Here is a 26544-nt window from a genome sequence, read left to right as displayed (position 1 = left end):
GGTTATTTTATATTTTACCCCACTGCTGCGTCACTCGGTTGCTATGCGGTTACCATGGTCACCACTCTCCCCCATAATGCATCACTGTGAGCCTGGCAACGCTGATCTGTGAATGTACAATAATAACGTAGTGTCACAGGTGGGAATTTATGTTATAGGCGAACAGTTAATAGAGAACAGAAACATTAATGTCAAGCATCGGACACTAACGTGAGGTAATGGCACCCAGCTATTAGCTACGCGGCTAACAATAACATTACATTCTGAATAACTTATAGCTAGCTCCTTAGCTATATTTGCTAACAGGATTCTAACGTACGACGATGGATGCTTAACTTGTTACTTAAGTGACCAACTAGTACAACGTTTCCAAGTTAATACTGGCTACGTATAGACTGGAATTTCAGTTACAAGCAGTGAATTGCCATGCTAAAATAATTCACAACTAGCTAAAATAGTAATAATGTGCTAAAAGACACTTCATAGCTAATCAAATAGGATCTAACGTTAACTAGGAGTTAAACCCTGTTTGCAGGTGTACGGATGCTTCTAAAAGCCAACTGCAGTGAGTGAACCTAATAAAGTATGGAGAAGGAACAGCACAACACTGTGGTCTTCAATGCTTCAAAAAGAGAGCTGTTTACCACGAACAATGGATACAAATCCATGCAGAAGAGACTCCGGGCTCAATGGAAAATCCAAAGGTAATGTGTTTGTGGTGTAACACTGACCTGTCTGCGCTTTGTCTAGAGCTACTACTATATTTTTCATAATTTCGTAGCAATATTGAGAGATACCTCAGATGCTAAATAAATGCTGCCTCTTCTAGTATGAAGGATGAGCTGTCTATGGAGAAGCTGAAGGGTGTCAAGTTGTGGATAACTGCGGGCCCAAGGGAGAAGTTCACAGCATCAGAGGTAGTGTATCAAAAGCTATCATTTTACATCACCAAATTCATTAATAGCATTGTATGTATGCTTAAACTATGATCTGTTTATTTCCATGTAACAGTTCTTGGCATAGGAGGGGGTAGAAATAGCAAGCTTGCCAGCCACTATGTGCTTTATTGCTTTTAAATTCTGCATTCTGGTTCTCACACAAGCATGTTTCCACACTTTTGTCCCATTTGATTTCAGCTGGAGGTACTGAAGCACTACCTGGACAGTGGAGGAAATGTGCTTGTCATGCTCGGTGAAGGAGGGGAAATGAAATATGACACCAATATCAACTTTCTCCTGGAGGAGTTTGGAATAATGGTTAACAATGGTGTGTAGTGAAATCTGTGCAAATGACACTTCACATCATTTATTCAATTGTTGTGTATTGAAGTTTTCAAGAATCATATGTTCTCCATCAACACTACAGATGCAGTTGTGAGGAATGTGTACTACAAGTACTTCCATCCAAAGGAGGCACTTGTGTCCAATGGTGTATTAAACCGGTTGGTTTGTTACAGTATCTATTGTATTTCTCTCACACATAATTTATTTATGGTTTTGTTGTATATATATAAATATTTATTCATTTCAACTGTAGTTGTATTGGATTACCACTCTAAAATGAATTATCCTACACACTGATGCACATTAAAGCCAACATGTTCTGCCTCTTTTTTGTTTAGAGAGATAAGTCGCGCTGCTGGCAAAGTGATCACAGGAATAACTGAAGATGAAAATGTTGGAAACAATGCACAGTAAATGATTTGGTTTTATATTCCTATTTACTACATTGACCGCTACATTTAGTGTTTTTGGAGGGGTTTTGAATGCAAAATTTTCTGTCTTTATTTGTGCAGGGCTCTCACATTTGTGTACCCATATGGTGCCACACTGAGTGTGATGAAACCTGCTGTTGCTGTTCTTTCAACTGGCTCAGTCTGCTTCCCCCTCAACAGGCCTGTCCTGGCTTTCTATCAAGGAAAGGTCAGAGGCACAAGATGGTTTTTTTCATACTTATTCTTAGGCAACAATACCTGTGCATGTATACTTGTGAGGTGATGTTGAAAGATGTCTCATGTCTTGTTAAGGAGGCTGGAAAACTGGTAGTTCTGGGTTCCTGCCACATGTTCAGTGACCAATACATAGACAAAGAGGAGAACAGTAAAATCATGGTGAGTACAGCTGACATATAAAAATGTTTAAAAAGTATACTCTGCTATCTTGTGGAATTTGAAGTGGAGTATTTGTGCTCAACACTCGTCGTACTTTTTCATTCCAGGATGTTGTGCTCCAGTGGCTCATGACTGATAATATTCAGTTGAATCAGATTGATGCAGAAGACCCAGAGGTGAGGACGTTTACTTCACAGGAGAATGGCATCATTGATATTGTCTTTTAAATTAGCTGACATCCATCTTGTCCCTTTTTTTTTTTGTCTCCTAGATCACAGATTACACCATGTTGCCAGACACAGGGTGCCTGTCAGAACATCTCAGAGTGTGCTTACAAGAGGGTGATGAAAACCCCAAGGACTTCACCTCTCTCTTTGACATGTCTTTGTTCAATTTGTCAACCGATACTTTACCCCAAGTCATCAGGTGAGAATGCAAAATATACCCGAGAACATTATCTGCACATCACTGCTCTTGTTTTTCTTCATAGCTAAAAAAAATTATTTGTTGTAATGTTTTCTGCAGTGCTTACAAGCAGCTTAATGTCAAAGACGAGCCGCTTCAGCTGATCACACCACAGTTTGAGACCCCTCTGCCTCAGCTCCAACCTGCTGTAAGTCCAGTGTTTTTCCATACATACATTTCTAGAGTCATATGTAACTGCAATGTTATAGGAACAAACATTTTGCTTTTATCTCCACGAATTTAAATCCACAAGTGTGGGCTTTCCTGTCTTTTAGGTCTTTCCACCTGCCTTAAGCGATTTGCCTCCACCCATGCTGGACCTGTTTGATCTAGATGAAACATTCTCCTCTGAGAAAGTGCGCCTAGCTCAGCTCACAAATAAATGTAAGATCACTACTGTTTTTAGCAAAATTAAGTGGTTAGGTTTAGACCCTTGATAAGGCACAATTTATATATTTTTTTAAACTGCTTCTGCTCCCGCTCCCAGGTACAGATGATGATCTTGAGTTCTATGTACGGAAATGTGGGGAAATTCTGGGGGTGACTCCCAAGTTGGATAAAGATCAGAGGGATGCCAAGCACATCTTGGAGCACATTTTCTTCCAGGTTGTGGAGTTCAAGAAACTCAATCAGGTGAGAGAACTTAGCTCTCCTACAAGTAAGTTTATTATGCATTTAAGGCCTTGTCTAATAACAAATTCCTCTCTTGCAGGAGCATGATATCGATACTGAGGCACAGTTCACTCCGGGTCACTGATTATTATTCAGCTCTACCTTTTCAATATACTGTACCATGACTAAGCAGATGTGAGTATATTCTGTAGTAAAAAAGGACTGTTACATTGTTCTGGACTATAGTATCAACAGGGTACTGTGATGACTGAAATGTATATGGTAAATTGACATTTTTAAGTCTTTATACTTTTGTATTCCATTGTGTAGAATATGTAAAACTGTAAATATACCAGCAAATAAAGTCACTTTTATTTAAATATTCAAATATTAAAAACATTTTGTTCAAGACAAAGAGCTGACTGCATGCATCCTCACACATGGATCCTGTAAAAAGACAAGAGAAATTTAACTCTAAAACATGGTTTGCAGATTTTGCCAGAGAACACTAATGAATGAAGCATCTTACCTTTTAAATATTTCTCTTTGACTCATCCTTGATGCATGATGGGTGCAGAGGCAGACAAGATAGTGTAACTTTCATGCCAAGTGTGCCTGTAGGGTGGGCATTCTTGACCACATCAGGGAGAAACTTCAGCTGGTGAATGTTGTGTAGACTGTTTGAGTTTTGGACTCCACATTGGCTCCTGAGTGCTCAACTCCATGTAGGGTTTGGGGCTCTCTGATTTAATCAAAGACACATCCCAGGATATTTGAGAGGCTGCGAGATCACTGTACGACTGGTCAAAACAAGCAGACTTTTGCTTGGGAAGGAGGATGTGGGGAGTGGAGGACATTCCCTGTAAAGGCACAACCAAGTGATGACTGTCAGTCTCTTGAGGGTTCAAGCTGTTCAACGAAGACACTTGTGAGGGAGAAAGCGGGTCCGACGGCTTGCAGAGAGACGCCAGGATGGACAGCCTAGCGTCAGATCCATCAGCTGCTGTGTCATTTGATGCTCTTGATGTAGACAGTTGTTCCAGTGACAAAGCAGACAGCAAGCTCTGTTCACCAAAAAACTTCTTGTCAAGCTCTGATGGAGAGGAACACTCAAAGCTATTCATATCTAGGAAGTAAAATGATACATAGCACTTTGAATCACATCAGCAGATCAGGCTTTAATGAATGAACTTACCTTCAGAATAAAACTTGTTTTCTTACCTTTAACAACAAACATGTTCTCCATTGTTTCTGTGAGCCAGTGAGTGCCAGCTGAACTCCAGGTGGGTTTTAAACTGTTGAAGCTGCGTGTTAATTGACCCAGCTGGAGGCCCAGCAAGTCATCAGTCAGGAGGAGGTGGGGCAGCATACAGGCTCTGCAGCTATGAGGGAAATCAGGTGCAGACACATATTAGTTGAAATTACATGTAGTTTTTTTCTTTCTTTCTATTTTTATGTAAATTGAAGTTGTAATAAAAGGTGTTTTTATTGTTGATTTATTTGAACTTTTTAATTTTTATTTCCTAAGCCTTCAACTTACAATAATTTTCATTATGGTTTAGTTTATCGTTTGTTTTTTTAATTAATCATGATATTGATTAATTCGCCATTCATTCATATAATAGTGAAAGCTTAAAATGAGGACATGATTGTTTTTTAATAATTACGTTTTCACAATTATAAATAATTAAGATGAAGTCTAATAATAAATAGTGTAAGTTAACATTATAATCATCTGTTTATGTTTTTTTTGTGGCCTTTAATTAGTTTCCATTTTCCTCATATATTTCATTTCCCTCATATGTATATAATAATTAGAGCGGTATACAAGACAATGTACAGGATTTAGCTTGTCACTATATTGAATAGGTGTATGTTAGTTATTTGATAGTGGGGATATCATGAAAGCTTACGCCTGTTTGAATAGTTTGGTCTAAATTTGGTATTTGAAGGTTGCCCTACGTTAAACGTTTTACTTTGAAAGTCCTGCCGGAAGTGTTTTATCTCGCTACATGACCCTGTGCGCATGTGTAATGCGCCGCATACGTCACTATCTGGTTTGTACGCTGGGGAAGAGCGGGAGATAGAAATCCAGGAGCGCGGACAGACCGGCCGTCCCGCTGTAGCTGGCTACAGGCTGCGACTTTTAACATTCAACACAGCAGCAGCGAGCCTCCACCACCGCGGACCTCTTCACAAAGACAATAAACACGCGGAATACAACCAGATAACACCGAATATATGCGCATATGACGTGCAGCAACGGCAGGACAAACCACAGTCTGAACGTAAACAACAGAAACAGAGGGAAATGTCCTGGTGGCCGCGCGGGTAAGATGCTGATATTTATTATCTGAATGAACTAGCATTAGCAGTACTGTTTTGACCACTAACAGATTAAATGTGAGCACTGAACACAGTTAAAACATTCAGTTGAATAACGTACATTACATTTACATTTTGGCCTAACCCTGTAACTTTTGAGAACTTCACGGTTTCTCGTCTGTGCCGCCCTTTTCCGGACAGTCACAATTAACTGGGTTCAGTATTTGATTTCACTTCAGACACTCTTTCCATTCATTCACGTCAACCATTTATTTACTCCAACTCTGTACTAACATCTTAACTGTGCCACATAGTAGTGTATGGCTATGAGATAGCAGCTAACCATACAGCTAAACCTGATTATCCAGTTGTCCTCTGCACACTACAAGGGCGGGCCAGTAGAGTTTCTGCATTCATTGTCAGCTTTATTGGTGCTGTTTTGTTTCTCAGTGAGGATGGAGAGGAGGCCATGCATCAAGACACTGACTCTGATGTGGCAGAACAGAGAGACGGTGGGAAAGTGAAGGTGAAATGGACACAAGAAGAGGTGATTGTCATGACTTGTCCCAGTGATTTGCATGTCCTCTGGTCTGAATGCCTCCTGACACAGTCAAAGGAATCACTACTCTCTGGGAGACAGAATGTAAACATGTTTATTTGTTTGCTTACAGGATGACAAGCTCAAGGCTTTGGTTCAAAAAGTGGGGCAGAATGATTGGAAATATATTGCCAGCTTCATACCAGTAAGTTTGATTAACTTTTCTGTTGTTTTTAGTAAACTGTAAGGGCCTCATTGGTTATTTGTTGACAGCAGAAATCTCATCAGTGTTTTGAGGTTTCTTCAATTGTTTTGTTTTGCTTAGAATCACACTGAACATCAGTGTCAGCACCGCTGGTTTAAGGTCCTGGATCCAGAACTGGTTAAAGGTCCTTGGACCAAAGAGGAAGATGAGAAGGTAGGCGACTCGTTAGCTAGCGATGCAAAGGGTTTGAAATTTGACTCATTAAGTACAGTATATCTAGTGTTATTAGTGAAAACAAGTTGTATTTCACATGCAAGCTAAATTTCCTCCTCATTCCTCAGGTTATAGAGCTTGTACATCTCTATGGCAACAAACAGTGGGCTGTGGTAGCCAAACATCTGAAGGGCAGGCTGGGGAAGCAGTGTAGAGAGCGCTGGCACAACCACCTCAATCCCAATGTGAAGAAGTCGTCATGGACAGCCGAGGAAGACCTCATCATCTACAAGGCTCACTGCCTGCTCGGAAACCGATGGGCTGAGATTGCAAAGCTGCTCCCTGGGAGGTAAATACACAACGGTCAACTCATAGGATGAGTTTGATATTGTCAACATGTTTTTGTGTGTGTATGTAATTAAAGCCTCGCCTCCTCCAAAAGATTCATGTGATAATATTTATTCACAGGACGGATAATGCAGTGAAGAATCACTGGAATTCGACCATCAAACGCAAGTTAGAGATGGGCTTCTATGCCGGGGAGGTCTTTAAGCCAAATGAACTGGAAGAGCTGTTGGCCCGTGTAAACAAAGATATGCAGGTGGGTTATCCTACCCGTGATGTTCTCCTCTAAGATGGATACACTATTGACTGTATGATAAAATTTCTCTTTTCTCATGACACAGATGCCCAGTTGCTCTCAAGATGGTGCAGACAAGGACCCAGAGCAGAAAACACAACCTTCAGTAAGTGACCAATCACATCGATTTAAAAAAATAATAATCACGATTTAAAAACAGGGTGGTTTTAAATACTTTAAAGGTATACTATGCAGGATTTGTTGGTTGGTGTTTGTACACACAGCATTCAAAGTTGGCTCCTCCTCCCCGGGTGTGTGTGAGAGAGAGAGAGCAGCGGTGGTTGAGCGAGCTAGAGAGTAAATGAAGAGAGCGAGCGACCCTGGCCTGAACAAAGCTGTGAATCAGATAAATAAAACGTCATTTTCTGATTGTTTCACACACCTCCACACAACCCTGCGGGAAAGTACCGCATTGCTGGATTTGGTGTGAATGCAGAGCTTCATCCTATCCACTGTGGTCTCTGCTCTGTGTGTGTGTGTGTGTGTGTGTGTGTGTAGCTCACACACTTCTAGTGGGCCATGAGTGATGATTAAGAGAGATTGCTTTTGTCTGAGTCTTAGTTAGTGTTTTTTAGGAAATTCCTGCATAGTATTTTAATCTCTGTCAACTGATTTGTTATAAATAAAGTCCACAGAAAGATTATCTGTATTGCACAACAGTAATGATGTTTTCAATGTCAGTTGGTTATCGATGTCTTCTTTTTCCACCAGTTGCAGGAAACACCAGTCTCAGCCTGTGTTAAAGCCAGCCCCAGCAAGCCAGGCCCTTCACAGTCTGTCCCCTCTCCAAAGGACAGTTTAAGCCCCAAGACTGAAGCAGACACCTCAGGAGAAATGAACGGTACCAGCTGGGTGGTGGACAGCTCCGGCTTTCTCTCCCCCACTGGTCCAGCACTGAAGGAAGTACTGGACATGGTGGATGGGGTAAGTGTCCCCAATAGCCAACAAGACATTCAAGAGTGTATCCAGTAGCTGGTACCCCCACCTTATTTTGATGTAGTTTTAGGCAAATTTTAGTCATTTGATTTTTGTTTGTTTTAGTCAACAGAAGACTCTTTACATTTCGTCAGGTGACATTGTAGTCTCATCTTTGTTTTGCCTCATTCATCTTTATGTCTGTCCATTTCCCATCATTTCTGTATTGATTTACCTTGAGAGGAGAAGCTACAATGTCTGATAGCCTTCGATATTTCTTCAACAAACATCTAGAGGAAGATTTAGATTGTTGACTGCTGATAATAATCCTGGAATTTACTCATTATTTCTGATAGTAACAGGCAAGATAGTTGTTTGAAAGTAATGTTAACGTTACACTCTGAACAAGAGATAGTTTTAGCAGCAGAGGACACTGTTACATTTTGTCATAGTTCTTGTTTTCAGAGGCTACTTACTTGGCTTTAGTCTCATTTTTGTCACCAGCAGATATTTTTGCTTTCATTAATCATTTGTGCTGTTTTTCATATTGATACATTATTGTACTTTTGAGTAATACTTGTGACTTATTGTGAATAATAAGCCTCTAGTGACTAGTTAGTATTGATTTCAATAATATGTATATTTTTAGTTGATCTTTTATGATCCTTTGTCGAGAAGTGACCAGATATATAACAATTTACTATTATCATTGTTATTATTATTTTATTTTTTCACACCGGATATATAACTGACAAATAAAGTGTTTCTTATGTACTCAGGACATCGATGGCTGGTGCAACCTGGCAGCCTTCGACCTGCCTGAAGACAGCCCGAGCCCAGAACGCCACCAGTTCCGTCTGGAAGGTAGCGCCTTGCAGGAGTTAAGCAAAGGTAGCAAGGGAGAACTCATCCCCATCTCTCCTGGAGGGGTCACACCGCCCTCCATACTGAACCGCCGGAGCCAGAGACGCATCGCCTGGTCTCCTGATGCCAATACCTTAATGACTCCCAAGAGCACCCCTGTCAAAATCTTGCCCTTTTCTCCATCTCAAGTGAGTCTTCTCAGTGAATTCTGTAGCACTGACTATGGCACTGCTCACAATGTTATAATGAAGGAGTAACTTTAACTAACAAGCATTGTTTCAGTTCCTCAACATGTGGACCAAGCAGGACAGTCACGACCTGGAGAACCCGTCCCTCACGTCCACGCCGGTGTGTAGCCAGAAAGCCATCGTTACAACACCTCTACAGCGAGACAAGACCCCACTCACTCAGAAGGAAAACTCAGCGTAAGTAGTCCTTTACTCAGATCCGATGGTTAGCGTACAATCGGTATCATTTTGAGTCTCATTGTTCACATTTTGTTTTCATGCAGATTCGTCACACCCAACCACAAGTCGGAGCTCTGTACGACACCACGAACTCCCACGCCGTTCAAAAATGCCATGGAGAAGTATGGACCTCTGCAACCTCTGGTGAGTATCTGTCTCTTGACTGTCAGTAAAAAGCAATGAGTCATCAGCATTAACAGTGTCTCCTGATGTGTCGTCACAGCCTCAGACTCCTAACCTTGAAGATGACATAAACGAGGTCATCCTGAGAGAAGCCGGGATTGACTTGGTTGTTGTACGCACAACTCCACCTGAGCAAAGACGCAAAACAATGGTAACTATGAAACTTTAATACTAATAATACTTAATAACTATTCCTTTAACCCCCGTTAAAGGTATACTTTACCATTTAGACATACTAGATCATAGAGAGCCAAAGTAAACAGCAAAGTAAAATAGTTCTTTATTTAATATTTCTGTTTTGGTGGCCTTTAATTAACACCATGGAAGGAAGAAGAACAATATACACATATTAAACATAGAGCATTTGCTGTGTAAAATAGCACCTCTTCTTTTTTCCCTTACGTTTTTATTACATTAGAATAGACTACGGGTGGATATCATCAATAAGGGAGAAACAGTTACAGCAATGTATAACCTGCACACTGTCAACATGAGAAAACTTACTGGCAGCTCTAGTTTTTTGAATGCTAACAAATAAATCCCAAAGGATTTTATTCTGATAGCAAATACTGTAATAGATACTGATTTATCTTATATAGTATAGATAGTAAACCTCAGGAACAACACTCTGACCTCTGAAAGCAACCCTGAATGAGACATTGTACTGAACTACAAAAGCTAGCATTACAGCAGCTAGCTCAGATGTGAAGTCAGGGTTCAGGCTCTATAATGATACAAGCTAATGTTTTTAGCACGGTGTAATTTTAGTGTATGGTGTTGGCATATAAAAAAGAGCAGGCAAAATGTTCTTAGATGTGTAAATGATAGTTTGTGCTTGTGATCAAGTGCCTGTTGCCACTTGAGCATATGTCTGCTAAACTAATACTGCAGGTTGTCAGTAGAAGGTGTGTCTCAGAAAGTTAGACTGCTTGGGAACATTGAGTACTTGAGCTCCCCACTACTTCACGCTCACAACTTCACACCTTGGAGCGAGGCATTACAACAACAGTCTTCTGTTGGTCAGTAGGCAGTTGCGTGAGAGCAACTGAGTGTGAAATCTCTTGTTCATTCACTTCCCCCACCCAGATTTTTAAAGTCTACCACTGTTCCCACCATTCAACAATGCTTTTGGCTGATGTTTTAGCTTCCACTCTAGAACCCCTAGCACAGACAGACAGAAATTGTACTTGACTGACAATCTTTCTGAACCTATTTACTCACATCCTGATGGTTTTTGTTGTTTTTATTCCCAGCATCGCCCTCCTATGAAGAAAGTGCGGAAGTCATTGGCCCTAGATGTCGTGGATTGCCAGGTGATGCCTACATCCAAACGCAAATCCAAGACTGAAGCCAAACACAGCATCAAGGTAAAGAGTGTATAAATGTGCTGTTAGTCTGTCTGTAGTTTTTACACATAATAATTCTCTGCTCTTTTTCCTTCTTTTTTTGCTCACAGGAAGAACCTGTGATGGTTTCTCTGAACTCCTCGTCATTTTACAGTAAGGGGCATGAAAATATTTTGGATCAGGGCTTCCTTTTGGGACCTAGTGACAGTGCCATATTTCCCAGCACGGTGCCCCCAACTCCTGTAAGTTCCACTTTTATAATCCTAAAAGCAATTATCCTCATCAATGGAGAAGTATTTCACATAGCTCTTCTTTGACCTAACTCTATTGTGATGTTTTTTCTCTTCAGATGTCAAAAGAATGGGAGACGGTTGTGTGTGGACAAACTAAAGACCAGCTCATAATGACAGAGAAAGCAAGACGCTACCTTCGCTCGCTAAAATCACACGCTCCCAACAGAGCTCTGATTTTGTCCTGAGATGTCTCTCATCTTTACTTCAACATGTTACACACGGAACATTTTCTTGCTGTTGTTGTTTCTTCCTGACTTTCTGCTGTTGTACTTTGTGGTGAAGAAAAGTACATGTCCTGTAGATTTAATACAGTTTTTTGAACAAGTCATTAGAAATCAAAACCTTAACAGTATAGCTCTGTTAATAACTTTAGCAGGGACAATTTGAGAGAGAAAGGTGCTTTTAGATTTAGTCTCATTCCAAAGTCCTCACATGAGGCCTGAAAAACAAAGTATAAATTACATTTCATTGTATTATTGTCACTTAAACATATTTGAAAAGAACAATTAATGTAAAATTGAAAACAAATCACGGCTACTTTTGCTATCGGTGAAAGAGATGGTTTTACATTGCATAATGTGTCTGTGTAATTAAACAGTATTTTAAAGTTGTGGAGAGCACAAACACTCAGGTTGCACCTCCATATGTAAAAATCAGTTGTATAACTAATTCAGACAAGTTGATCAGTAATGCCTTTAGGGATGAGGGATCCATGTTGTTAAAATGTTGAGTGAACATTGTCTTGTATGATCTGTTTAGCATGTGTGTACAGTAATGATATGCAGGGTGAGGACCTGCCTCATACAGGAGTACAGTAGACATCCGACAGGTGAAATGTTATGCTTGCAGGAATGGGTGGTGTACAGTTGATGGCAAGGGCGTACATAACATGTTATTGGCACTGTATGTAAATATTTGGTGTTGTATGTTTTTACTTCATCATACAAGTTTTTGCTAAGAATTTAAATAAAAGAATTGTATGTGTAATATGTATTTAATTCATGCTGTTGTGGTACAAAGCTAATTTTTTATGGCTAGATTTTCTTTCTTTTTTTTTCAGATTTTCCATTAACCTGCTTTTTCAGTACTTTTAAATAAGTCGGCACAGGGAGATAAGTTAGAAAATAACTATATGGAACCCTATGTTTTATTATTAACACGCTGTCTGTAGCCTACTTTTTTGGTTATAAATAAGCTCATTTTTTTAGCCAAGGAAGAAAATGTACTGAAAGGTGTTGTGTAGCCTTCTGGTCTAATTTGTGTCAGTTTAGAGGTCCTTGATGTGAAAAAGTTTAAGAACCACTGTTAAAGGATATTAAATATATTATTTGTTTATCATTACTAAGGGCCATGTCATGGCCTGCATGTACAGTATTAGTGCATTACAACCATGGATGTATCAAAAGATCTTATGTTGATATAAGATCTTATATACATCCATGATTACCACAGCCATTAACATATATACATCTACATACATATACATGTGTGTCTATGACCACAGCTACCTTGGAAATAACTGCTGTCGTGCTTTCATTTTGAAATGCAGAATGCACAGCCGGATATGAATCCTCTGATGACGTCTGATGACAGCTCACACCGGAACAAGGGACAGGGGATAAACAATTACAGGTTCAAAGGGCTTTATTAAAATATTTAAACGAAACAGGTTTATTATCCAGAATACATCTCGTTTATAACGTTTTTTTTTTCGTTATTTGGTTTCGTTTTGTTTGTTTGTTAGTGTTTATTGTTTAAAGTCATGATGTTCCACACTCCGTTACAGTAGGTGGCGGCATACTTGTAGTCCGCCAGTAAAACCAAAGAAGAAGAAGACACCGGAAGCAAACGTCGGTTTTGGTGACGCTGCATTAGACTGCAAGACATGGACCGGTCTAGTAAGTGAATTACTCAATTAACAGTGAATACAATGTTATTTTTCTGTGTGTTTTATGCGTTATACATCGTATATGCTATTAGGGAGTTCCCTGTTGTAGAATTTAGGGAAAGAAATTCATGCAGTGTGCTGCTTCCTACTGACGTTAGCAAGCTTGCCTCCTAGCTAATGAACGAGCCAGCGCAAACTCGATGAATGAATAAAACGTTATATCATCAGGAAAGAGATAGTGTGGTGTAAAAATATATTTTGTTGTTTTCAACCCACTGTGGTAAAAACACGATTCAGCCAGCTAGCAGCTCATCTTGTCTCCGTTGTACGTTATGTCCGCAGGGCTGCTCGGGTTGTTCATCCTCAGCCTGGCTCTCTCTGGAGCTCAGGCGCTCACACCCGCTCACTACCTCTCCCTGTCCGATGTGGCCCGACTGCAGAGCCTCCTTAGCCAGCAATTCACTGACCTGGAATCTGCATACTATTCGGTTGTTGGTCTGACCAAGCTTGGAGCGACTGTTCCCGATCATAAGGTAAAAAAAAAAAATGACTCGGTTATACGTGGTTATGCTGCGACAAGACTGAACATTTTACTTCCTGATCATTATTCTATTACCTCTGTGAATTACATCTGTATATTATATTTTATTATTACACTAGTGTTCCTTAAATTAATAAAGTATATATTTGTTTTTAGGAAGTATGCCAGTTTCTGAAATCCCAGCTTGACCCCACCAGTGTTGACTCACTCTTCTTTGCTGCTGAGACCAGTCAAGCCATATCAGGATGTGAGGTATGACCACGCGCTGTTGCTCTTGTTATCTGCCCTGCTTTCATTCTTTATATTCAAAAATGTTGTTTGGAGGAGTATAAATTACAATAATCAGAAGACCAATTTCTGATAAATATAACAATATTTGAGTATTAAACCACATTAATGCATCCTGGTCATGTTAAACAATCTTACACTTGATTGCAATGATAGTAAGGAAATATTAGAAGTTGGTTAGTTTGGCACTAACACTGTACTGACATGACAAAATGTACTATAATGCAAACCCCTGAATACCAGGTAATATGAGATTTTTTTTTTCCACTTTTAGATCCCCGTGTCCAATGAAACCCGTGACATCCTTCTGGCAGCGGTTAGTGAAGACTCGACCATGACTCAGATTCAGCGGGCTGTGAGCGCTCTCGGCTCTTTGGGGCTTCCTCTGGCATCTAAGGAAGTTGTAGGTGCCCTGACAGCTCGTATCAACAAGGAGGACAATGTTATGGCGTAAGTTGGGTTGGTTTCGGGGTGCAGTAACATTCTGTGCAGGGGAGGGAGGTCCTGCAGTACATCAATTTAATTTACAACAAATGTATGTTCTCTTTTGACAGTATCACCTCAGCTCTGCTGACTGCAGCACGCCTCTCCCAGCAGGCAGAACTTGGAGGAATATTGGAGGAAATTGAGGTGAGCTCTTTCATTTCCACTAGGTGGTGCTGTGTCACTGTTCTCTTCATATGAAGTCTGTGTTTTCTTTCCAACTCAGAGCAAGACACAATGGATTAATTTTTTTCTCACATTGTTTGCTTTTTTCCCTCTCAGGATCTGACAGCTCGTTTGGATGATCTTGGTGGCATCTACCTCCAGTTTGAAGAGGGACTCGAGGCGACTGCCATGTTTGTGACTGCTGCTTATTCCCTGTCAGATCATGTGGATATGGAGCCCCCCCTCAAGGAGGTACGGTACCCATCTGTCAGGTTGTATTCTAGCTTGTAGAATTTCTCTACATGTGTGTCTAAGATATATTCTCCCCACAGGACCAAGTCATCCAGCTGGTGAACTCCATCTTCAGCAAGAAATCCTGGGACTCTCTGGCTGAGGCATTCAGCGTGGCGAGCGCCGCCGCCGCCCTCTCCAGCAACCGCTTCCACGTGCCGGTCATCGTCAGCGCTCAGGGCCCGGCCACAGTGTCCCACAGCCAGCCAACTCTGCAGGTACAGATGTTGGATATCAGCTGAGCCGCTCTACTGTGTTTTTGATCCCCTCATTCATACTGACACTGTCTCTCTCTCTCTGATTCACAGCTCCTTGTTACTGATGTCATGTCTCAACCTCTGGCCTCAGCCAACGTGCTGGTGGAATCTGCGTACGCTGTGGCCTCCAAGAGCGTCATACTCAGCCAAGCACCTTTCACACTTAATGAGTATGTATCATAGAGAAATAAGTGCTGGCCTTAACCCACAACTTGAAAATGATCTGAACAGCATAGGGAAATATAAGAACAATGACCATTCATTACCTCATCGCTCAGCCTACATAACTTTCCTATTATATATGTAATATAATCGCACAAATATGTCTTTGTGTAATCATTGATCTATTTCACTGACTGTGTAGAATATGTTTAACTAAACACATTCAGTTTATTTACAAGATGTGTCTATTCATTCATTAATTTGTCAATCAATTGTGAGGAGTTGTGTAGGCAGTGTTTCCTAATGAGTAGTCTGGTTTTGGTTTGAACAGGTTGTATAATTCTTGTTTTTTCTTGCTTTTTCAGCGGCGTCTTTGAACTGAACTTCATGTCCAACCAGCCAGCCAGCGGATATTACCAGTTCACTGTTGCAGTAACTGGAGATAGCCGACTGGTTGCTAATCACGTTGAGGTGAGTTTTAAGTAGAATGGGTCACATATAATTTAAAGTATTCACAAGAAGTTCACTGGCTTCATCATCACAGTGATGGTAGTTAGGGATTTGTATGTAGCACTTATGTCCTGACTTGTTGTGACTTTGTGTTTTTGTTCCTCCTCTGGTCACCTGTAGCTGAAAGTGAAGGTGTCCACTGAGGTGGCTGTTACTAACATGGACCTCTCTGTGGTGGATAAGGACCAGAGCATCGGCACAAAGACCACCAGGTTAGACACAAGTTTAATAAGAGAGACCCTTTTACTGAACCCTAGTTGCATTGCAGCAGAATACTAAATGTTGTTTTCTAATGATCCAGGGTGGACTATCCTTCCAAAGCCAAGAGCCCCTTCACAGCAGACAGCCACCAAAACTTTGCCATGTCCTTCCAGCTGGTTGACGTCAACACTGGAGTTGAACTTACCCCTCACCAGGTGTGTAATCAGTGTCTGGCATGAACACACGTCAGCTTGCGGGCAAAACGTGTCTGTTGCTGCTGACTTCATCTTTTTATAATCACTTTTGCGCCCGTCTAACCGTAATGTTATAAATCTAGTCGGCCAGAATCGTAAAAACAAGCCAGCCGCTGTGACCAGTTTGCATAAAAATTCTCAACCTTGTTTAAAATGAATTTACCCTCTCTGTCTCTGTCTCAGACTTTTGTGAGGCTGCACAATCAGAAAACCGGCCAAGAGGTCGTGTTCGTGGCCGAACCCGACAGCAAAAACCTGTACAAGTTTGAGTTGGACACAGCAGAGCGGAAATCCGAGTTCGACTCCATCTCCGGTACCTATTCCCTGCACCTCATCGTTGGCGATGCTACCTTAGAGAATCCCATCTTGTGGAATGTGGTGAGTGTCTGTTCAGATTGGTGGTGATAATCAGGATTATTTACTGATGTAACAAGTGAGCAGCCAGTGATATCGAGCTCTAAAGTTGAGTTGTATTCTTTTGAAAGGCCGATGTTGTGCTGAAGTTCGTCGACGAGGAGGCTCCAGCTACCATTCAGCCCAAGACTCTTTACATTCCCAAACCAGAGATCCAGGTAATACTCATGTAGTTCCTTATTTATATCACAGTCACTGCAGGACAATGCACTAGCTGTCAGTTCAGCAGCATAAATCTTGTCTTATCTCCACAGCACTTATTCAGAGAACCAGAGAAGAAACCTCCCACAGTGGTTTCCAACACCTTCACTGCACTCATCCTGTCCCCCTTCCTGCTTCTGCTCATTCTGGTAATAACGCACATTTTGTGTGAAATGTTTCCTGTTTTGTTCTCTTTATTTTTACCATCAGTTAAGCAGCAAAACATCTTAAGACACACCTAATAACAAAGCGTTCTGCATTATTTAAAAACCTGTGTAAGAGAGCCCTCAGCTTTGTTACTACTGTTGCACAATGTTCCAGCTTTTTCCCCAGAAAAGCCCTTCAGCTCTTCAGTCAGCAGCCTTCATACACAGTGAACGAGGCTCCAGCAACCCATGAATATAATGCTTGTTTTAATTTGACATCATAAAAGCTATGGTGTGTTTGTTTTCCCTGGCATTTGCAGTGCTGAGTAATAATTATTGTTGCAGTGGACTCTGATCAGTTCTTTGTTTGTGAGGTGGTAAACAATATTTCAGCCCTTTTGTTGGCAGCTCTCGCAGGGGATGAAAATAACATTGTCTTTTATTCCCCCCCCCCCCCCTCTCCTCTGTAGTGGATTAAGCTCGGAGCCAACATCTCCAACTTCAGCTTCTCTCCCAGCACTATTCTCTTCCATTTAGGACATGCAGGTTAGTCTCCGTCTTTGAAATCAAATGTTTATCCCAGATGTGATTGTTTTTTTTTTTTTTTAACAGCCTCTTCATCTACTACTCATCTGCTCTTGTTCAAGATGATAAATGAATCGCACTAATGACCGTGGGCGACATCGTGCATAATTATAATTCATTTTAGTGATGCATTATTCATGAAATTCCACAGATACAAATCTCAATATGAAATGTCCTCCCAACCCAGTGATGATCTAACAGCCTGACCCCTCCCTCTACAATCTATAGAACATGAAGTCAGCTGTGTGTATGTCACAGGCGTCATATGTGCACAATAAACTCCACAAATGCAGGCAGCGTATTTCATTTGTAATACTCACATGGAAAAATTAATACATATTTAAAAAAAAAAGGGTGAAGTCCATACAACTAAGAGTTTCAACATGTTGAAAAACAATATCAATATGATTCCAAGGTCACGTCATATTCACTATTTCATCTGTGAGGCTGCTGAGGACCAAACCATCAATATGAATGATATCTAGAAGTAAATTATGACCTCGTATGTGTGTGTGAGTGATTTCCATCATCTAGTTTGCAGCTGTGACACCAGTTAGTAATACTCTTCTCTGCTGAATTGAAAGATTTTTAAGAAGAATCATCATTTAACACTAATAGTTTAGAAAAATGTTCTCGTATTAGAAATCATTCAGAGTTGAGGAAGCATATCTCTAGAAACTGGTCTCCATTATTCCCAATACATGTAGGAAAATCAGCTCTTAGAATATAAAATAGATGTAACAGAGAACTTTCTATATTGATATTGATATTGTTTATTTATTTATTGTTTATATCTTTGCTGGCTAAAGAGGGTGTTTTCTTATTTGGCACCGTTACCATATTTGAAAGTTTTTCCTGCAGATGAGGCATTCTGGGACAGCTAGCCTCGCTGCTCCATAGAAAACTGTAAGCTGAGTCGTTTTCATCGTACAGTCTGATTTTCTCATCCGGGAGCGTTGAGCGCTGAGACGTGTCAGCATGTCCTTGAGCTCCGTTTAATCCATTTGCTTGCTCCGATGGTTGCCATCGCTATCTGCTGTATACCTGGAAAACTCACATGCCAGAGTGTGTGTTGTGTTACTATGGCAACCTGCAACCGTGAGCCGTCACCAGTCTTGGCTGTTGCTTAACTGCATATTTAAGAGTTTTTAATATGTTGATTTCAATCAGTTTTTGCCTGTTTCTTCCTTTTTAATATGTTTGTAAATGTTATATTAATGTAATGTTTCATGAAAATGTCGCCTCATTTTTTATATGGGGTGAGACGTTTATAAAGATAAACAATTTATAAAAATGAAACGTTAAAAAAAAAAAATAAATGTATCTTGCGGCACCTTTAGCCTGTCCTTAAAGCATGAGGAACAACTGACACACATCATGTTTTATTAAACATGTATATCTTCATAGTCTGTTCAAAATTGACTTTAGAGCTACAACAATTAGTTGCTAACTATTAAATTAATTGCCAACTATTTTGATAATCAATTAATCATTTTGAGTCATTTTTGAAGAAAAAAAGCCAAATTCTCTGATTCCAGCTTCACAGATGTGAATATTTTCTGGTTTCTTTATTCTTCTATGACAGTAAACTGAATATTTTTGGGTTGTGGACTGTTGGTGGAAACAAAACAAGACATTTGAGGGAACAGTGATCGACATTTTTCACCGTTTTCTGACATTTTATGGACCAAACAACTAATCGATGAATCCAGTAAATAATCTACAGATGAATCGACAATGAAAATAATAGTTACCTGCGACCCTTATTGTGTAATTACCCAGCAGCTGTATTGTTTGGATATTAATGTTTGTTTCATTTTCAGCCTTGCTGGGCCTGATGTACGTCTACTGGACCCACCTGAACATGTTCCAGACTCTGAAGTACCTGGCGATTATCGGTGGCGTCACTTTCCTCGCCGGGAACCGCATGCTGGCCCAGAAAGCAGTGAAGAGGTACGTGTCCTGATGGTGCCTGGCACAAATAGTTCCTAGAGAGTCCTTAACCCCAGAGAGAGAAAGACGAGCCCCTTTCAGACAACGAGGGCTCTGGTGCCTCGAGACCTCTCGGTAGTTCTTAGCCCCAAAGCTGAGGAAAGTGCCCATTCTACATCGAGCTCCTCAGCTGGTCCCCGGAGGCTGATTTGAATGCCAGGCTCTCTGCCAGGAGACAACCCTGCCAGCAAGATCCGCAAGAGTGATGATCTGAGTGGGCAATTTCTTCACACCATCAATATGTAGAGCTCTCAGAGGGCCAGAGTGAGCAATTTGTCGCCTGTGACACTGACTCAAGACATTACTCTGTAATTGTTCACTTCGGAATAACTGATGACTCTTCTTGCTCTTACCACAGCCCGTTTAACCCTTTTTGAGCGAGTAGAAAACTGCAATTAATGATGATCCCAAATGTCATATTTTCCAGTGAGGACTTTGTTTTTCTTCTTTCCTGCTAGTCTCTGTGTCCTTTTTTAACCTCCCATCTATCCACACCTCGCTGTCTCTTTACTCCTCTTTCAGGATTGCTGCAGAGCAAAGTAGTAGGTTGGCAAAGTATAGGAGCCTACGATAAAGCCCCCCCCATTTGTAACAAATGAGTCGGTCGTGCTTCCAGGCTGAAGTAAGGGCATCCTCATAGATTGCATCCACAAGTGCATCTCCATAATGGCTGGCAGCGTGCATGGCTGTGTGATGGTGCTCACTCACATGTACTTGCCCCCCTCCCCCTCCCCTCCCTTTCCCCCCCCCCTCTGATTTGCCTCTCACTCATCCCTCCATGATCATTACAACCATAGCCGTGCCCGCACTGTGGTAATCCCTCCATCGTGGTCTAACACCCATGGTTCTGGTTGTACCATTGCGTTTGAGTGAAATGTTTGGTGTTCATGAACCAAAATGTGCATTGTTTGGATCTTAGACACGCCTCATGGGAATTTTTCTGCGTGTTCTTGCCAAATGACATCGTTTGTTGTGGAAGGGCGCATATTAAAATGCATGATCAGCCCCCTTTACATGACTTGTTACTGATCAAGTGTTAACTAATACTAGAGTGTGGTGTGCTGGTGAAGGGGAATGTGTTTTGAAATAACTAACGTCCACTTTTTTTTTTTGTCTCTTCCACAGAATTGAGAAAAAATAAGGGCAAGAAAATTGAAAGAAGACACTGACGAAGCTCATTTTTTTTGTTTCCAAGGAGTCATTCAACGACTCATCAAATCGGACTTTAAAAAAAAAAAAAAAAATGGCATGGCAGTTCAAGAATCTAATCAACAGTTTATACATGCAGTTTGTCTGTATTGCCAAAAGGAAGAATTTAAGATATCACGGCGTCTCCGAGAGACTGGACAAACGCTCACTGACAGATGGTTCTACTGAGGGCTGTAAAGCTACTGATCATTGCACTTCATCTTCCTGTGAGATTTTGTTTTCTTATTGTCCAACATGCCAGTGTTTTCTAAGTGAGCGAGGGTTTTTATTTGTGGTTTCTTGATGGAATTTGGGTTGATTTGTGTGTTGGGTTTTTTTTTTTTTTTTTTCTTTCTTTTTTTTTTTTGTACATTCCTCTTTGTTGTCACTCAATGCCCTTCACCTCGTAACAGAAGTTGTTGCTCAGCGTGTTTCGGCTGATAATAAATAAACCATTGGCGGTAGCACTGAACCATTCATCTTGACTCACTATGCCAGTGTGTTTGCCTGTGAATGTGATGTGTAGGAGGAGCTATGGTGTCCCGTTTGATACTGAGTTTGCGTCCCCCTGAAAATTTGTTAATAATAAAATACGGGCAATTTGAGGATATGCTGTTTTTGTAATGAAGAAGAGGAAATAAAGAAATTAAGGTGAATCTGGAGGTTTTTTTGTCTTTCTTATGTAGAGAAAAACAGGAACACAGTGCAGTTTTAGAAGATTGTTTACCAGTAAAAGTTATAAAATCATGATCTTTTTGGTACACAATTATGTTTCCCTAAAAATGTTTCCTTGCTGAGCTGTGGTGGAGGGATAATAGAGACAGAATATCATACATCATAGACTTCAATTTAGAAATGGAGAGAAAACAGTCCTGTGTAAAAATACATTCTTAGTCGCATTAGGGAGGCAAGAAGGATTAAAGAGACCAATAACTTGCACATATTGGTATGAGTATTAAGACTTTAAAGGGTCTGCACACACCTCTCCTGGCTGATTAGGCCTGAACTTGTGTGGAGCTACACTGGGGATTATGTGATGTCACTGAAGACTATGGAACTGTGGCTACATGTGATAATCACAGGATAATGTTAAATGCAGTAATCTAGCTAAATCTGCTAACATTAGCCACCATATGCTACTGGTCATACCAGACTAAGTATGTCTCAAAACCACTCAGTATATTATGCTGAGTAAAAGTGTGTTTTACAGTTTATGAGTTCAACTATTCATTTGTTTCTTTAAAAGTTACACAGTCTTCCTTCAACACCACCTTTATCACAGCAGACATTTAGAATTATCATAGCAGGAAACAGCTGTAATTAATAAAACTAATTATGCTTTCTGTCCATGTAAACATCCCATTAAACCAGGTCAGTGAGCCAGCTGGTGCAACAATCTAAATGGAATGCAGCCATTATTTATGTTGTTGCCAAATTATGTGCAGTTAATCTGGAGCAAAATTTAAATATTTTACATACTATTGGCTGTAGTTTAATCTATATCAATACATCATGTTTTATGAGAAGACCATATGTTTTCAAGGCTGGATCAGTATTTAGGCAACTGAATCGGGGATCCACAGCTCATTTAATCAATTTCATCTGGCCCTGTAAATTCTGTATATAAAATCTTAATCTGCCAATAAACAGTAACTATATAATGGTGAAAAATTCAATATTTTCCTCTAGAATGTGGAAAAGTATAAAGTAGAATAAGATGGAAATACTATGACCTCAGAATTTTCAATCTTTCATACATTGTACTTTGTTACTTTCCACCACTGCATAGACCAGCCTGAGTCTCCACTCTTAAAAAATGATATTTCATATTTTTATCAAGATTTCATTAATACCATTATTCCATGTTGCTATTTCAGTGGCTACTTAAACAAAAGTTACATAGTGTTTCTGTGAACAAAAGACTGCACATCCTTAAGTTCCTCAGTACCATTTTTTTCCACAGTCATGAACTGGGTTGTTGGGTTTCTTCACAGCTTTAATGGGAATTTTTAAAAAATGACAATATCATTTGCATCTGTAAAGAACAGGTTGGAGGAGGTATAAGAAAACAAGCAGTGATGGTTTTGAAAAGTGCAGTGGTGAGGAGTACTGGCTGCCTTCAGTTTGTCTTCTCAACTCAGCAGTCTGTAAAGAATAAAGACTCAGGTTAGTGAAATACTACAAGTCAGATTAGGATTCAGGAATGTTTTTATTGGAGCTCTGATTTTCTGAGGCTGCATTGGATTTTAAGGTATTTATTTACCTGGGTCTCATGACATTCCCGTGCACTCCTCTGTATCTCTGATTGCTCTGGATGGATGTCACATCTTCTTTATACGTCCCTTCATAGATATCTGACTGACGCTTCATGTAACTCTCACTTTCATCACTGTGGGGAAAAAACACACACCAGCCATTCAGGATTCATTGTGTTACACTGGGCACACTAAGAGCATTCAGTGTTGCCCCTGCTGGATTTACACACAATTGGAGTGACATCATTCCTCCTGTGCTACCTACCCAAGACGTTTGCCCATGATTGTCTGGAGGAACTTCCTGGCAGAGATTTGGCCCAGGACTTTCCTGTAACTGTTTGTGAAGATGGCATCAGCGTGGCGCGCTGAGCTAAAGTTGGACGGTGGACAAAACCAAATTGATATCAGTTTAGTTATTATACAACAGTATTCTTGAACAGATGAAGGGACAGCAGCTCAATGAGATAAAAAAAAATGCATATATGATATTTATCTTTTTGTGCACATTCCACTTCAATCCATTCACAATTGTCCAGATTAAAGGGTCAGTTCACCCAAATTAAGATTTCTCACTTACCTCTTGCAGTACCCTGCAGTTTCAGTTTTATTTGCTTTTTGATTTTCTATCAAAGAAATGTTTCTGAAAGGACTTTTAAATATATATTTTCAAAGCTGTGAGCACCACAAATGAAACTCCACTCACCTCCATGATTCTGGGTTGGAGGCAAAAATCTCAAAAACCAGAACTCTCTGCATTAGTAGATACTGTGCCACTAGACGTAAATGAGATGTGTCTTTTGTGTAATTTGAGTGAAGTGACCCTTTAAGCATCAGTCACTTAGTGCATAGTAACATGCTGACCGTAACTCTGCTCGCTCCCTATGAGGACCCGTGTCTTCCTCCAGCTGCTCTGCTGGATTCTTTAGAGAAGATGTCATCAGGATGGATGTGTCCCTCTGGCCAAACCTGAGAAATATCCCAATAAACTAAATAAACTTTGTATTCAAATACCTCCGCACACTTAACCATACCAATATGTAAATGTATTCCATTTTTCACCCGGAGCAGAAACTGATTTCATTGTAACACAGAGTTTTAATGATTAAGATTAAGTAAATATCCTCAATCTAACTGCAAAATGCTCTAGTCTTTGTGAAATGACTGGCGCTGGACACTGTGATTAAGGTGCTGTATGAATATAACACGGTGACTAATCCAGACACTGTGACCCTTTTTAGCATAACAAGTGCAGAGGGCACAGCTATGACATGCAAAGTAAGCAGTGAAAGGTTTGGAACATCATACGCTACGAACATGGATGTGACTGTTTTTTTTTTAGCCCTGACAGAGCAAATCATTGTCTGTCAGGTAAGTGTTACGTTCTGTATCTTGTTACACATGTTGTAACTTTATGTATTCTATTTCACCCGATAAGGCTCTCTAACCATTTCAGCTGTTCTCTATGGAAAAAATCACTTTGTTCAGTATTCTGAGTGTCTACAAATCTGAACAGCTGAATGAACCCATCATAAACCATTTAAATAACTTCACTAACACTCCTGAAAATCAGTAATGGAAATGAACAAGACATGAACATTTTTAGTAAATCTGTCCGGACTTACCTAATGGATGGGTATAGCGGGGAGCCTGATAAAGACATGACCAGGCAACAAAACAGCAGCAGTGCAGCTTTCTCCATCATCACAGCTAGTCCTGGAGAAGAATGGACAGCTAGAATAAATGACAGGAGTAGAAATTACATTAAAAAAAATGCTGAAACCACAGTTTCCCTCCAACCAGTCTCATCACTCTGCAGAAGCGTCTGAAGTTGCAGCAGACAGAGATGTATCTGGCGATGGAAAATATCCAAACTTCACTGAACATGTTCCAAATGATCAAAGCACAGGTGTTAAATGTAGACACATATACACAATACATGTACACGGTGTTGTCAGAGTTACCTAGATATTGTGTGTGAACTCTGAGCGTCCCTGCAGTTCCTCTTTATTCGGTGCCTTTCACTCTCATCATCTCTCACTGTCAGGGAAGACTGGACAGACGCAGCGCTGGAACACTACTGTTTGTTATCCCTGTATCCATGGTCAGTTTATACTCAACCTGTAGCTCCCAGTCACTCCCACCTCACACATGATCACTCTCTCTCTCTCTTTCTCTCTCTCTCTCCTTAAGATGAGCTCTCTGCATGCTCTCTCTCTTTTTGTCTCCCTCTCTCTTTTCCTTATATTTACATTTAAATTCCAGGTTTGGTCTATTGGCATTATAAAAAGTACCTGTATGAGTACAGTATGTTGTACAAGGTTTACAATATTTATTTCAAAATTTAATTAGAGAATGGACCCCTTGAGATGCACCATCTCATTTTCGAGGGGATCCTCAGCCACAAAATTCAGAATATAAGAAAAAAAAGACAATATTTGCACAATGCTACATAGTATATTATAATGGGGGAAAAGCAATTTGTTGCAAATAAATCAGAAAAAAATATTATATATGTGGAGATAAAAAATAATGAGAGGCATTACCATACCCTGTTTATACATCCATTATGCAAATTCTTCCAAAAATGGGATGCAAGGACATACTAGACTCTCATTTCAACATTCAAGATTGTGCTCAACGGAATGAAAAAAGGAAAAACAAACGCAAACTAATATTATTAAGCATTATATTTATATATGTCTGATATTGTCCATTGGGTGAAATGAGACTACAAACTATGGCTTGAAAAATTAGAATACAGTTGAATATACACAACTCTCTGACAAATTCTTAACAAACATGAACAATGTTTCATTAGCAGTTAATTATTGCAGCAGGCTACAGACTGCATTGTTTGGGGGCGTTATGTTGTGTTCACCCTACATGCACTCAGTGCCATAAATGTGGTTAATAGCATTCAGGATAAAACAGACGTTAGCCTAATGTTCTGTCACTGTGATAACCTCTATGAGGTGAAGTTACTGAAATTAAACCATTTTTTATTTTATGGTTGCACCCAATCCCACCGTTTATACCATAACAAGAAAACTAAGCGTTATCTGTATCTCTAACCGGTAAGTGTTAGTCTTCAGGGCTGGATGAGATGTATTCACATGTTTCAAGTCGAAATTTTTTTTTTTAATAGACGGACCGTAAAGTTGGACGTACTGGGGGGCTTTTTTGACTAACGGACAGTCGAGAAGCAAGAGGATTCTCTGTCGAGTACTTCCGTCCTTGCGTACTGAACTTTTTTTCTGACATGGCCATCAGAACTTAACCATACAATGTTTGTTTAATGTCTCAGTAAATTTAGCAAAGATATTTCTCAAAAATATTAAAAGAAAAAAAGTTGTTTTTTTCTTTTGTTTTATGCACGTGCAGTTGAACTGGGTTTGACGTCAAGCACGAATATTCATGATAGCTGAATTATCTGCTATATTATCTCCTACAGAGCTCCTTTTCTTTCTATCGAAGCCGAAATCAACGCCATTACTATTACTATTTATTATTACCTACCAACTTTGTAGTTTTTGACAGTTAAGTCTTT

General features: G+C 40.1%; 4 protein-coding genes and 1 long non-coding RNA gene across 8 annotated transcripts; 3 read left to right on the top strand and 2 right to left on the bottom strand.

Annotated features, from left to right (window-relative positions):
• The first annotated feature begins 81 nt into the window (after positions 1–81).
• Positions 82–3569, top strand: ift52 (intraflagellar transport 52 homolog (Chlamydomonas)). Of its 2 annotated transcripts, none has more exons than XM_044350078.1 (14): positions 82–215; positions 536–704; positions 830–917; positions 1137–1266; positions 1366–1441; positions 1622–1693; positions 1796–1922; positions 2027–2110; positions 2218–2286; positions 2382–2536; positions 2636–2723; positions 2851–2959; positions 3063–3208; positions 3288–3569. In XM_044350078.1, exons 2-14 carry the CDS (start codon positions 586–588, stop codon positions 3330–3332), a joined length of 1308 nt encoding a protein of 435 aa, XP_044206013.1. In that variant the 5' UTR covers positions 82–215; positions 536–585; the 3' UTR covers positions 3333–3569. The 2 variants fall into 2 exon arrangements, with proteins under 2 accessions (XP_044206013.1, XP_044206014.1); XM_044350079.1 differs by having other exon boundaries at positions 94–139.
• A 303-nt stretch (positions 3570–3872) lies between these two features.
• On the bottom strand, positions 3873–4671 carry LOC122981379. The gene is made up of 2 exons (XR_006403224.1): positions 4409–4671; positions 3873–4313 (listed from the first exon to the last, which is right to left on the bottom strand). It is a non-coding gene; the product is annotated as an uncharacterized LOC122981379 (long non-coding RNA).
• Positions 4672–5198: 527 nt separating this feature from the next.
• Positions 5199–12163, top strand: mybl2b (v-myb avian myeloblastosis viral oncogene homolog-like 2b). Its single transcript, XM_044349304.1, has 15 exons — positions 5199–5518; positions 5963–6059; positions 6184–6255; positions 6376–6468; positions 6597–6817; positions 6937–7069; positions 7155–7214; positions 7820–8032; positions 8803–9075; positions 9170–9312; positions 9399–9498; positions 9578–9688; positions 10791–10904; positions 10994–11125; positions 11233–12163. The coding sequence occupies exons 1-15, from the start codon at positions 5214–5216 to the stop codon at positions 11359–11361; spliced, it is 2196 nt and encodes a 731-aa protein (XP_044205239.1). The 5' UTR covers positions 5199–5213; the 3' UTR covers positions 11362–12163.
• Positions 12164–12963: 800 nt separating this feature from the next.
• On the top strand, positions 12964–21398 carry rpn2 (ribophorin II). Of its 2 annotated transcripts, XM_044349306.1 has the most exons (18): positions 12964–13074; positions 13407–13597; positions 13762–13857; positions 14168–14343; positions 14448–14523; positions 14659–14793; positions 14874–15050; positions 15141–15259; positions 15617–15722; positions 15882–15973; positions 16063–16177; positions 16400–16594; positions 16702–16788; positions 16885–16980; positions 17448–17523; positions 19386–19515; positions 20077–20176; positions 20680–21398. In XM_044349306.1, the coding sequence occupies exons 1-17, from the start codon at positions 13062–13064 to the stop codon at positions 20126–20128; spliced, it is 1932 nt and encodes a 643-aa protein (XP_044205241.1). In that variant the 5' UTR covers positions 12964–13061; the 3' UTR covers positions 20129–20176; positions 20680–21398. The 2 variants fall into 2 exon arrangements, with proteins under 2 accessions (XP_044205241.1, XP_044205242.1); XM_044349307.1 differs by lacking the exon at positions 20077–20176.
• A 1019-nt stretch (positions 21399–22417) lies between these two features.
• ghrh (growth hormone releasing hormone) lies at positions 22418–26493 on the bottom strand. Of its 2 annotated transcripts, none has more exons than XM_044349612.1 (6): positions 24959–26493; positions 24620–24728; positions 23859–23963; positions 23263–23367; positions 23006–23131; positions 22418–22887 (listed from the first exon to the last, which is right to left on the bottom strand). In XM_044349612.1, the coding sequence occupies exons 2-6, from the start codon at positions 24697–24699 to the stop codon at positions 22875–22877; spliced, it is 429 nt and encodes a 142-aa protein (XP_044205547.1). In that variant the 5' UTR covers positions 24700–24728; positions 24959–26493; the 3' UTR covers positions 22418–22874. The 2 variants fall into 2 exon arrangements, with proteins under 2 accessions (XP_044205547.1, XP_044205546.1); XM_044349611.1 differs by having other exon boundaries at positions 24620–24710.
• Between the last annotated feature and the right edge of the window lie 51 nt (positions 26494–26544).

The sequence above is a fragment of the Thunnus albacares genome, chromosome 4 (genome assembly GCF_914725855.1).
Source record: "Thunnus albacares chromosome 4, fThuAlb1.1, whole genome shotgun sequence".
Lineage (NCBI taxonomy): Eukaryota > Metazoa > Chordata > Actinopteri > Scombriformes > Scombridae > Thunnus > Thunnus albacares.
The sequence above is the reverse complement of the archived record's forward strand: the minus strand, read 5'-3'. Positions and strand labels throughout refer to the sequence as shown.

Bases quoted from the DNA above. Each gene is read 5' to 3' on its own strand.
- ift52 (XM_044350078.1), top strand. From the start codon at position 586: ATGGAGAAGGAACAGCACAACACTGTGGTCTTCAATGCTTCAAAAAGA. The intron at 1,694-1,795 runs GTAAATGATTTG...TTATTTGTGCAG, and splicing joins AATGTTGGAAACAATGCACA to GGCTCTCACATTTGTGTACC. The intron at 2,724-2,850 runs GTAAGTCCAGTG...CCTGTCTTTTAG, and splicing joins TGCCTCAGCTCCAACCTGCT to GTCTTTCCACCTGCCTTAAG.
- mybl2b (XM_044349304.1), top strand. From the start codon at position 5,214: ATGTGTAATGCGCCGCATACGTCACTATCTGGTTTGTACGCTGGGGAA. The intron at 5,519-5,962 runs GTAAGATGCTGA...TTTGTTTCTCAG, and splicing joins ATGTCCTGGTGGCCGCGCGG to TGAGGATGGAGAGGAGGCCA. The intron at 6,469-6,596 runs GTAGGCGACTCG...CTCATTCCTCAG, and splicing joins CCAAAGAGGAAGATGAGAAG to GTTATAGAGCTTGTACATCT.
- rpn2 (XM_044349306.1), top strand. The intron at 17,524-19,385 runs GTTAGTCTCCGT...TTTCATTTTCAG, and splicing joins CTTCCATTTAGGACATGCAG to CCTTGCTGGGCCTGATGTAC. The intron at 19,516-20,076 runs GTACGTGTCCTG...CTCCTCTTTCAG, and splicing joins GCCCAGAAAGCAGTGAAGAG to GATTGCTGCAGAGCAAAGTA.
- ghrh (XM_044349612.1), bottom strand. From the start codon at position 24,699: ATGATGGAGAAAGCTGCACTGCTGCTGTTTTGTTGCCTGGTCATGTCT. The intron at 23,964-24,619 runs GTAAGTCCGGAC...GATATTTCTCAG, and splicing joins CCGCTATACCCATCCATTAG to GTTTGGCCAGAGGGACACAT. The intron at 23,132-23,262 runs GTAGGTAGCACA...TTTTCCCCACAG, and splicing joins ATCATGGGCAAACGTCTTGG to TGATGAAAGTGAGAGTTACA.